The sequence below is a fragment of the Microtus pennsylvanicus genome, chromosome X (genome assembly GCF_037038515.1).
Source record: "Microtus pennsylvanicus isolate mMicPen1 chromosome X, mMicPen1.hap1, whole genome shotgun sequence".
NCBI lineage: Eukaryota > Metazoa > Chordata > Mammalia > Rodentia > Cricetidae > Microtus > Microtus pennsylvanicus.
The window spans coordinates 41,316,979-41,329,113 of record NC_134601.1 but is presented as its reverse complement, the minus strand read 5'-3'; the positions used below and the strand labels follow the sequence as shown (position 1 = coordinate 41,329,113).

The 12,135-nt window shown below is 38.0% G+C and overlaps 1 protein-coding gene across 21 annotated transcripts in view; it reads left to right on the top strand.

The window, feature by feature from the left end:
* Window positions 1-12,135, top strand: part of Pak3 (p21 (RAC1) activated kinase 3) — a 250,624-nt gene that overhangs the window by 190,485 nt on the left and 48,004 nt on the right. For 11 of the 21 annotated variants that reach the window (XM_075958630.1, XM_075958628.1, XM_075958627.1 and 8 more), the window contains 3 exons: window positions 2,288-2,377; window positions 9,697-9,828; window positions 11,807-11,972. In XM_075958630.1, the coding sequence (XP_075814745.1) occupies window positions 2,288-2,377; window positions 9,697-9,828; window positions 11,807-11,972 (388 nt within the window). The remainder of the gene's footprint in view (window positions 1-2,287; window positions 2,378-9,696; window positions 9,829-11,806; window positions 11,973-12,135) is intronic. The other 10 variants (XM_075958635.1, XM_075958626.1, XM_075958640.1 and 7 more) reach the window with 1 other exon arrangement.

The following is a 12,135-nucleotide window of genomic DNA, read 5'->3' as shown; positions in this document are numbered from 1 at the left end:
TTTATATTATAGATATTTCATGGACAGTTAAAAATAAATGAAGGGGGATATAGGGAGTATAATTAGTGGTTGTATATGTGTGCTTAACATATATAGACTCTTGGTTCAATTTCCAGCACACACACACACCCCAAATTTGAACAAACAAACAAAAAAGCAGAATAAAAAAGAAATAAAAAAGAGGTGAATATTTGAGTATAGTGTTCAATCTTATTTCTCTAGTTACCAACTGTATGCATTTATGAAAGTAATTTAGCTTTTCCAGGCCTCTCTTCCTTCTGAGCTTCTCTTTATTCAACATTAAGTGGAAATGATAACAATATCTAACTTCTAGGACTTGTGTGAATATTGCACGTGATAATTATACTATACTATGCAGCATATGCTTTGCATTAAATATAAGCTACTACTATTATTGCTGCTACTATTATTACTATTGTTTGTAGATGGAAGCACCATTAAAAAACTCATTTCTTCTACATAAGAGACTTGTATGTGGCCATAATTTTGTCTCACTCCCTCAATCAGAACAAAATATGGCTCTTACATCTATTCATTCATCTTTTTCTTTAATATGATAGCTTCCTGGGCCACAATGAAAATAAAAACAGAAAAGAAACTGGCAAGTAGGACAGAATGGAAACAGCCTACATTCAATACTTCCTTCACCTCAATTAATTTTATCTTGTATCTGTGGTAAAGACATAGATCTTTTAAAATATTTTTATTAATTCTTTGAGAATTTCATGCAATGCATTTTGATCGTACTCAACTCCATGTCCTCTAGTTAACTCTTCCCAGATCCACTCCCACTTCCATACACTATTAATTTCATGTTCTCTTTTTATATATATATATGTAAATTCATGAGAACGACATTATGTTGATGTGGAGACTCTAAAGGAAGCAAACCTTTGTCTTCATTTGTTTACATTTTGTGTTTCATGTGAAATAGATAAGTGATGCATATTTGATGAATGTTGATTTAGAAAATCTATCATGTAAAAAATGGCATTTCAGCTAGATCTTGAAATGTATATGAATGTTGGATCTATGAAGACGGTGGTGGAAGTTCTAAACAAAAAAAAGCTAAAGAAAGACCATATTAATGAACACAGGAAGGGATGTGGGTTTGAATGATGATTATGCAAGAGAATGAATTGGAGAGCTTAGCCTTGAAAGCTAATGTGGGGCCAAATCCCAGAGGTCCTTACATGGAATTGTAAGCAGTCTAGCTTTTCCAGTATAGAGTGGGAAATCCTTTAAGTGTTTTGGAGCAGTGCAGTTAGGTGATTAAAGCTTATGATTCAATGAAGAGTAATTAATAGTAAATGTCCAACGCTAATTAAGAACAGAAGGTAAGAGTGGATGAAGAATGACTAGTTAGAGGAAAAAATGTGTGCTACCAGACCAGCAGTAATGAGGGTCCCAAGTCAGTTAGTGGAAATAGGAATGAACACTAGCCTTGAATTCTAGACATGTTTATTATTTGGACATGGAAGGATGAGGAACAGAAACAAACACTACATACTCTTCTCATATGCAAAATCTAGATTTAAAAAGATATGAATTTAAGCCAGGCAGTGATGGCACACATGTTTAGTCCCAGCACTCAGGAGGCAGAGGTAGGTGGATTTCTGTGAGTTCAAGGCCAGCCTTGTCTACAAAAGCTAGTTCCAGGACAGGCCCCAAAGCTTCAGCGAAACCCTGTCTCAAAAACACCAAAATCAAAAATAAAGATATAAATGTGTACAAAAGACTATTTAGGAAGAAAAAGAAGGCTGGCGGGATGAGAAGAGAAGTGCAATAAAATGTTGGGTATGAATATGTACAATGTACATGACATGCATGTGTGAAAAGGGCAAAATGAAACCCAATATCTTGCATAATTGATATATGCTAATATAAATCTTAAGATTGATTATATGCTTAAAATAATATATGGGCAGATAAAAAGACTAGTATGTTATTTTGTGAGAGAAGCAGATCTCTTTTGAAAGATTTTGGGGTTCTTATTGGACAATTTGTCTTTGAAAGGCTGGTAAGTCAAGTAGCAGTAATTGGTTAAATAAGATGTGTTCTTAAGACAAAGCTCCTGTTGATTGAGTAAACTGAATTGTGCCCTTCAATTCAGTGAGGTTAAACTCCAAAGACACTTTGTCATTTGTGGATGGGAAACTGCAATTTTATTTATTTGTTTGTTTGTTTGTTTATTTATTTATTTATTAAAGATTTCTGCCTCCTCCCCGCCACTGCCTCCCATTTCCCTCCCCCTCCCCCAATCAAGTCCCCCTCCCTCGTCAGCCCGAAGAGCAATCAGGGTTCCCTGCCCTGTGGGAAGTCCAAGGACCACCCACCTCCATCCAGGTCTAGTAAGGTGAGCATCCAAACTACCTAGGCTCCCACAAAGCCAGTACGTGCAGCAGGATCAAAAACCCATTGCCATTGTTCTTGAGTTCTCAGTATTCCTCATTGTCCTCTATGTTCAGCGAGTCCGGTTTTATCCCATGGTGTTTCAGACCCAGGCCAGCTGGCCTTGGTGAGTTTTGGCTCTAAAGAAAGTGCACACTTCACAGTGTGCACTTGTATACACTTGGTTATCAAATGGGATCTGAACAATTAAACTGGAACTGAATACTCTATATATACACTCAGTTGATCGCAATGCTTGACATCCTTTTGTAGTTTGGATAGAAAATAAAATATAAGCACTGTTGTTATCTCTAGGTTTTAAACTGATTGCTATGTAGTGAGTATTGAGTCCAGTGACATTGCCTATAATCTCATGTACGCTACTGCTCACCTTTGTGTCAGGGATCTACCTATTTCTGATTCACCAATGCTGGGATTACAGACTTGTGCTGCCATGCCAAGCTTCCTCCATGGGTGCTGGAGATCTGAACTTGGGTTCTCATGCTTTCATAGCAAGCACTTTACCAAAGAAGTCACGTTGCTAATTCTAATTATCAATTTTGTACATAGTTGTAATCCAACTATTTTTCAGGAACCTCACCTTTAATTTGCAGGCAAATTTTTGACTCTCATATTTTGTTTTGATCACACTGTTCATAATGAAATATTTATAACTCTGAGCTTCTATTCCAAGTAGAAGGTAAAAACAATAATAACTATAGGCCATATTTAGTGCCTTGAGGACTCGGCTGCATGTATAATTGACATAATTCTCAGCTGAGATTTGTAATTCAGGTTGGTTCCTTTTGTTCATCGAGATCAGTGACTTGATGAGTGCCCATCAGAGTTGCCTAGGAATACTGATAACATGCAACTTCCAGGGCTGAACTTCCAATAGGAGTCCAGAATAAAACTCTGAAATCTGCAACATTTTTAGCTTTTTTTCTCTTATGGAAAATATATTTTTTCATACAAAATAGTCTTATTGTGGTTTCCTCTCTCCCAGTTCCGCTCCACCTTCTCTCCTATCCAAATTCAAAACCCTTCTTTCTCTCTTGCATTAGAAAACAGTCACCTAAAAATAATAATAAAATAAGATTTAAAAAAACAAACAAGGATAGGACAAAACAACCAGAAGAAAAGAAGTCCAAGAAAAAGCACTAGCCAGGTGTGGTGGCACATGCCTTTAATTTCAGCACTTGAGAGACAGAGCTAGATGGATCTCTGAGTTCAATGCCAGCCTAGTCTACAAAGTAAGTTTCAGGCAAACCACAGAGTGGTTGCACAGAGAAACCCTGTCTCAAAAAGCAAGCAAACAAACAAAACCAAAACCAAAACCAAACAGAAGAGCACTAGAAACAAATAGACACAGAGACATGCACGTTTACACACAGAGAAATTCCTTAAAAACATAAAAGGGAAAAAGATATAGATATGTGTGTATATTGTATATATATATGTATATATGTATAGGCATATATATACAGTAGACCTGTAATGTTAAAAAGAAGTGCTGGCAAAGCTTTATGAGACAAAGATCATCCAAAGCTACCATCAAGTATGTTTTGTGTTGGCCATCTACTGTTGCACATGGAACCTACCCTGACATGTGGTTCGTATACTCAGTGAGACTCCAATGATGTAAACTATGTTCTCCTTTACAAGTGGTTGTCATCTGTACATACCTTCTGGGCTAGGGATGGGAGCTCATGTGTATTTCCCTTCTCAGCACTGGAACCTCATCTGACTTGAATCCATGCAGGCCCTGTGCATGCTGCCACAATCCTGTTCATCCTTCTTGGTGTTTTTATAAGACCTTGTATTCTTGGTGTCCTCCATCCCCATTGGCTCTTACAGTCTTTCTGCCTCCTCTTCTGTAGAATTTCTTGAGCTCTGGGGGGAGGGATTTGATGAAGATTTATCATTAAGAACAGAGTTTTCCAAGGCCTCCCGCTCTGCATGTTGTCCAGTTGTGGGCTTCTGTATTTGTTCCCATCTGCTGCAAGAGGAAGCTTCTCTGATGATGGCTGAGCAAGACACTGATCTATGAGTGTAGCCAAATGTCCTTAGGAGTCGTTTTATTGCTATACTCTTTTAGTAGAACGATAGTATTTGGTTATCATCTAGGTCTTTCGTCTATTCAGTCTCATGTTCTCGGCCACCAAAGCAGTGTCAGGAATGGGTTTCATTTCATTTCAGAGTGGATAATAAACACAGTCAGATATTGGTTGATTAATCCGATGAGCTTTGGGACACTACTGTGCCAGCACATCCTGCAAGCAGGTCATTATTGTAGAGTGAAGGTTTGATTGCTGCTGGTGTTTCCCTATCTCGTTTGGTAGTATACAAAGTACTTTCTAGTACCATGACCGCTAGTCAGCAGGGGTGAAGGTTCTAGGTAGGTATTATCATGACTTTGTTGTTTTGAGCTTTACCATTAGTTTGTGGAAAGCAAATGATAGCCTTGGCAGTAGTCTGGGTTCTTAGGGGGCTTTCCATAGGACCACTTTGGCCAACAGCTCTATTAGTTCTATTAGGTTTCATTTGATGTCAAGAGATGTCCCATTGGGGTTCCATCCCCCAATTTTATTTGGCAATTCCATTTAGCCATTTAGATCATCTTTATAAATGTATATATTTTAGGAAGCTTCTACTATTAGGTTTCCATACAATCCTTCAAATGACCAGTAGTTTCAGCTACCCCTTCCAGTAAACCTACCCGCCCACCGTTTGATCCTACCATTATTCTCTCTTCTCCCCCTTCTGTCTCTGTCTCTGTCTGTCTCTGTCTCTCTGTCTCTGTCTCTCTCTCTCTCATACACACACACACACAGTCCATAACTATATGTTCTACTTCCTTTCCATATGGAGCTCCTTCCCTCCTCTCTCGTCACTTACTCTTTACTTATTTTTTTCTAGTTCCATCCATTTACCTGTGAATTTCATATTTTCATTTTTAGCTGAATAATTTTCTATTGTATATGAGCATACTGGTACACACGTGTGTGCACATGTGAGAGTCATGATACAGCCTTAGATGTATTTCTTAGAAGCTATACACCTTGCTTTTTGAGACAAGGTCTCACTCTCATTGAAACCTAGGGCTTGAAGATTAGGCTAGGCTGCATATCTAGTGAGCTGAAGAGATCCACAAGCCTCTGTCTTCCTAGTGCTGGGATTCCAAGTGTAAGCCATCATGCCCCAATCTTTGATGTGGATGCTATGGGTCAAAACAATTTCCCTGTGCTTATATGGCAAGCACTTTACAACTGAATAATCTACCCAGCTCGAAGATTTGCTTCATTATTGATAATCAGGCATGAACAGAGGAAAACTTTCTGTAATATAGTATCAAGGCTAATATCAATAATCCAACAGCAGTTTCTCACTGTATCTATCAATCCTTGAAAGGTTGGTATTTAAATGGAATTATATTAAGCTGCAAAGAAAATGAAACTGTGACATTTGCAGGACAATGGAAAGAGAAAATGGTATGGTAAGTGTGACCTGGGCTCAGAAAGACAAAACCACATGTTCTCTCTCATATGTGGATCCCAGGTTCTAATTATTGAATATACATATTTAGGTAGTGGTAATTATGGGCTGAGGCCAAGAAACTTGAAAGAGGCCCATAAAATAGAAAATGGGGCACTAAGGAAGGAAGCAGGAGGGAGGAATAGAACACATATGATATGAACATGTGAGGAGGTCGTACTGGAGTTGGAAGATTACCGTGAAAACAGGGGTAAGCAGGGTGATGGAGGATAAGAAGCAGATGAGATCCAATCAAAGGGAAGGATACATGAAAATGCCGTAAGAAAACCCAATACTTTGTAAGTTAATTTTTATAAAATTAAATTTAAAATTTAAAGGAATATAGATATGCATAAATAAAATAAGGTGAACATGTTTCAGTCTTTAAAGCACCCAGCATGTGTCTCTATCAGGGCAGTCAAGTGTTTTTTCAAACAGTTATGAAAAAATTCTCCAATGTTCTCCTTACAATAAGTAACTCTTGATGGCTGATATCCAATAAATGATTACACTTTTTTCTCCACTGTAGATATTAACAAGATTAAAAGTTTTCCATATGGAATTTCCAAAACAGATTTAAGTCCTTCAGAGAAATGTTTTTGTTAATAAGGTGCTTGTGAGTGCCTTAAGAGATCCGGCTTCAGGAAATAAAAATTCGCCTTAGGAACACTTGGGCATCAAAACCAGTGGCATAAACAGAAAAAACCAATTATACAAAGAGAAAGCAAAATGGAAATTTAAAACCACCCAGCCACAATATCATTGTTCAACAGAAATACAATATTTTAATAGCTACATTTTAAAATAAAAAATAAATGGCTAAATTAACTTAGGAATACATTTTAGACAAGACAGATAAACAAGAGCATGAAGGAGGGGAAGTAGACACAAAGTCTCATGTCTAGTACAGAAGCTATTTGCAGTAGCTACTGGGAGAGGGAAAATCCCTATCCTTCAATGCAGCGACATGGTTGAATCAGCCACACTCTAGGGCAGGCTCTAGACACAGGATTGCCGATACAAATTGCAATCCATGGTTTTTTGTGCTTCTTCTTTTTTTTTTTGTCTTTCAAAAGAGACCAAAACATGAAGTTGGATGGATAGGGAGCTTGGAGGAACTGGAGGAAGGGAAAATATGATCAACACATAGGTGAGATTTTCAGAGAATAAATAAAACATTTCAAAAACAAAAATGATAGAAAATCAATGAAACAGGAATAGCGTGGCCTGAGCTAAACAAAGCACATGACACTCTGGTAGATTAGAGGTGACAGACATGTCTTCTGACATTCTTGTTACTATGCAAAACCAAGTGGCAAGCACATTATTTACACGAGATGTGCTGTCTATAAAATGAGCCTCTATCTATAATGGGATGTATTTCCAATGTTGTTACCCAAGGGGAGAATTCCAACCATGTTCCTCCTTACTCTGTGGAAGCAAAATAATCAACTGAAAATTTAGCAAGAATGTATGCTGATGTTGTGAAAAGTAGAAATTACTACGAACAGAAAATGAAACTGTCAGAGCAAAGGGAACTAGAAAAAAGGGATGGGTCTCAAGGGGAGGCAATATGTTCAAAATAACATCTATTTCTATGAAAATGTCCTTATGAAACCTACGGCTATGGTACAATGAAACTTTGCCAATTAACATTGTTCATTACCAAAAAAAGCATTCAACATTAAAAATAGTGAGTTACCTTCTGAGCCACAACACCCATGGAAACTTCAGGAACAGTGGTGCATGCCTATTATATTACTATAGTCCTGAGAGGTAGAGGCAGGCAGATTCTGGGGTCTCGTTGGTCAGTCACTATAGCCTAGTTAACAAGCTCCATCTGGGTTCAGTTAAGAGACTCTGTTTCAACAATAAACTAGAGAGTGTGTTGTGTGACTTTCTTTCTAAGAAGAAAAAAATGTTTTCTCACCCCGGATAAGGAGGCAATGAGAGACGAAGGAAGGGATACGAGAAAGTTTACTGACAAACCAATTAGTTTTATTGGCGTCACTTACAGGAATATAAGTGTTTAGAGGAGAAGAAATGGTTCAAAAACATGTCATCACCAAAGCCCACCCTTGCGTGGGTGACAGCTCATGAAAGCTTTAAACCCGGAGCACAGTCTGCACAGCCTGCAGGCAACTCAACAGATTGTGAAGTATCTGTTCCATGTGGCTCAGTTTATCTGTGCCTATTCAGGCGGTTTTACTGGCTTTGTTGCTTCTAGACAGTTTGGCTAGTCTCTGCCTTCTTCCAGGTGGCTCAGCTGGTCGTAGCTTCTTCTAGGCAGCACAGCTTGCCTGAGAGTGTCTCTCAACAGTTCTTACTGTTTGTGTACACTTGAGAAAGGAGGATCCTAGTGTATGCATCTGCTTGGCCTCAGGAATTTCCTGAAACCTTTGTTTACTGCTTGAGCTTAAAGAGTTTTCTAGTCAGAAAGAACATTTTGCCTCCCATCAGAAAATCTCATGCCTTATCAAAACTTGCCAAGATGAAGGCTTATCTCTAAGGAAATGGTTGTATAACAGAGAGATAGAAGAAGACACGTAACTTGGACCTCTGGCCTAATTCTCTCTCTCTCTCTCTCTCTCTCTCTCTCTCTCTCTCTCTCTCTCTCTCTCTCTCACACACACACACACACACACACACAGAGGCATGCACACTTGTACGTATGCCCATACATCTTACAGTATACACAAAACTTTAAATGCTGTCATTTAATACATCGATGTAAAATAATTAATACATTAGTAAAATAATTTATATTTTTCATTTTGAGTGTATAAAATCTGGAATGTACTATACTATTATAACACACTTTAATTCAGACTAGCTATGTTTTTATGTATTCAGTATCAATGTGTCTGACATCTATAATAACCAAGCCTACACCATAGTTTATGTGAGCCTGCGTCAGTATTACCTATAAGTCTTATTATAATACATATTTCCAAGTGCCCGAGTATCTGATTGATAGACTTAGGTGAAATTTTCTGAGAACTTGCATTTTTAGCTAACCTCTGGATGCTGCTGCTATTGCTGAAGTACTAGTAACTACACTTTGAGAACTATGACCTTAATTCTTTCAAAGTTCAAGTTTGCAGCCATTTTCCCACAGTGTTAATATGAATGATCAAATGGAACGGTAGGTACTGTGGTGATTGACATTATTAGTTCTCATTACCATATTTTGTACATCATTGCAAATCACCAGTATCTTGTTTGTTGCTTAATATTGAGCAATTATTGATATGTGTGTGTTCCCTGGATGTTAGTGTCTATTAAAGAGTGGCGCTTTATAGGAGGTTTGAAAGGAAGAAGCATGTCTTGGCTTCTTTGCTCTTAGTATTAGCAGAATTATGCCTAGCCTAATGGTCATGGTTAGTATGTTTGGGGAAAGTAGCCTTTTAAAGCATGACAAACTATCATTCAAGAAATTTTTAATCTGCTCAGTAGATATCCAAAGTATTAATGTCAGCTAGTTTGATTTTGAATGTAGTTATTGATTTTAAGAATAGTAAGCTTTAAAATATTAAGTGAATTGTTTACTATTTTTGAGCTCGGTGGAAAATGAAAAGAATAATATAGACGTAATGGTCCATTGTACTAAATGGTAGATCATTGTGCTCACTTGTGAAAGCTATAATTCCATCCCAACTCTACACATTTAAGTATTTCATCTGTCTTCATGTTTCTAAAGAAAAACAATGAAAAATTAACTCCTTGTCTTTAACCTTTTTCCGTTTTAAGAATACAAAAACCGCTTCTGAGCCTCCTTTGGCTCCCCCTGTATCTGAAGAAGAGGATGAAGAAGAAGAAGAGGAAGAAGATGACAATGAGCCCCCGCCTGTCATTGCACCAAGACCAGAGCATACAAAATCAGTAAGTCAGAAAGACAAATATGGTATGTTTTCTCTCATTTATTATAGTATTCTGATTTTATATAGATTCATAAAATCATAGACACACACATATATGGTATGTCCTGAAAGGAAAAGCGAAACTATCTAAGGCAGTGGTTGATCCTCTACCAGTGGGTCAGGACCCCTATGTGGAGGGTCACATATCAGATATCCTGCATATTAGATATTTTCCTAACAGTAGCAAAATTACAGATACAAAGTAACAATGAAATAATTTCATGGTTACGGGTCATCACAGCATGAAGGATTGTATTAAAGTACCACAATATTATGAAGGTTAGGAACCACTGATCTAGGGGAACAAATTGGAATAATGGGAGGGAGGGGATAATTGTAAAAAAGGAAGGGTAGATGTGGGATTATCAAAAGATATATGCTGGAAATTCCCTTATGTAACACAGTACCATGGACAATGAATACATGTAATGATTTTTGAAGGAGGTTTTGAACAGGCAGATAAATAAACAAACCTATCGGATTAAAAATGGGCAGAACATGTGACTATTCGATCTACCTCCCAAACCTAAAGTATATGTTTATGTAGTTTGAATAGAAGTACACATTTATATACCCGGCATTGCTAGTAAAAGTCCTGCTGAAGCAAGAGAAAACATCAGTGACTGTTTTTTCAGTGACTCAAATGATGCCTTTTGGACCAGGTTGTGTTGCACACATATTTCATCCCACTATTTAAGAGACTGAGAGGATAGGATCGAAAATTCCAGACCAGCCTGTGCTATGTAGTAAGATTCTGGTTCAAAACAAAACAAAGAATTAAAACAAGATGCCATTTTGTGCTTGGGAAGATGTCTGCGTTGGTGAACTGCTTGTTACACAAGCTGGAGGACATAAGCCATCCTTCAGTCCCAGCAGTGTGTGCTTAAAATTCCAATGCCAGAGAGGCGGAGACGAGAGGATCCCTGGGATCTGCTTGCAGTTAGTCTAGCCATCTTCAGGTTTAGTGAGACTGTGTCTCTGGAAATGAGGCAGAAAGCAATTGAATGACATCAACTGGCCTTCACATGAGAGTGCTATACAAATGCATGCATGCCTGTGTGTGTGTGTGTGTGTGTGTGTGCACAAGCACACGCAAACATGCACACAAAATACAAACACATGAAGATTTCATTTTCATTGTAATTTTTAGAATATTTGTGCATCTCGGTGTTCCTAGAGCTAGAGTATGAGATATGAGCCTGGGGGCTAGAAAATGACTCGTGTGTCATGAGTGCTTACTGGTCTCCCACAGGACACGAGTTCTCAGCAGCTGTGTTGGGAAACTCTTGTAACGCTAGCTCTAGGGGATCCTTTACACAATTTTGGCCCCACAAGAACCTGAACACACACGACAGACACATAAACACATGTACATACATATATACACATAAATTAAAAATAAAAAATAAGTCATTTTTAACATCAGCCTATTTTAAACTAAAATTTTTGTTGTTTTTCTAGAGTTTCATATATAAGTACTATATTTCCGTCATTTCTATGCTGCCGTCTTGCACCTCCGACACCTCCCATGAATTCTCCACCTCTCAAATTCATAACCTTTTCTTCTATAATTATTGTTGTTTTATATGTGTATATTGCACAATCCAAAAGCAGCACTAAATGAGCCCAGTTGGGGGTAGGTAACAATTTGAATATAAAAGATTATCACATTCAATGATTTGCTAATCAAAAAGCCACATAACTACAAACTTATAAAATGGCAGAGGTGGAATTAAGGAAAGAAATTCATATGAACCAGATAGGAAGAATTACTAAGGGAAGGCAGCAAGGTCATGGATAGGGACGTTGGAGCTTTTAGAGTATGTGACACTCCTTGATACTCTTAACACCAGTGAGCAGACAGTGCCTTCTTCCTACCACGCGTTTCCTTACCTATTGTATTAACTGTGGAATTGGGGGTGGGTGCGTTTGTCTTTCAGATCTATACTCGTTCTGTGGTTGAATCCATTGCTTCACCAGCAGCTCAAAATAAAGAAGTCACCCTGCCTTCTGCTGAGAATGCCAATTCCAGTACTTTGTACAGGAATACAGATCGGCAAAGGAAAAAATCGAAGATGACAGACGAGGAAATCCTAGAGAAGCTAAGTGAGTATCTTTCCAGGAAAATACTTCTTATTCGGTGAGTAGAAGGAGAATTGATCCTTCAGATAGCTGAATCTGCTTGCCAGACTCTAGGATCCTTTAAGCCATAAAATACAATGTTTAGGACTTACTGTGCATATCCGTCAGGTTAGTTTCTCCCCCGTAC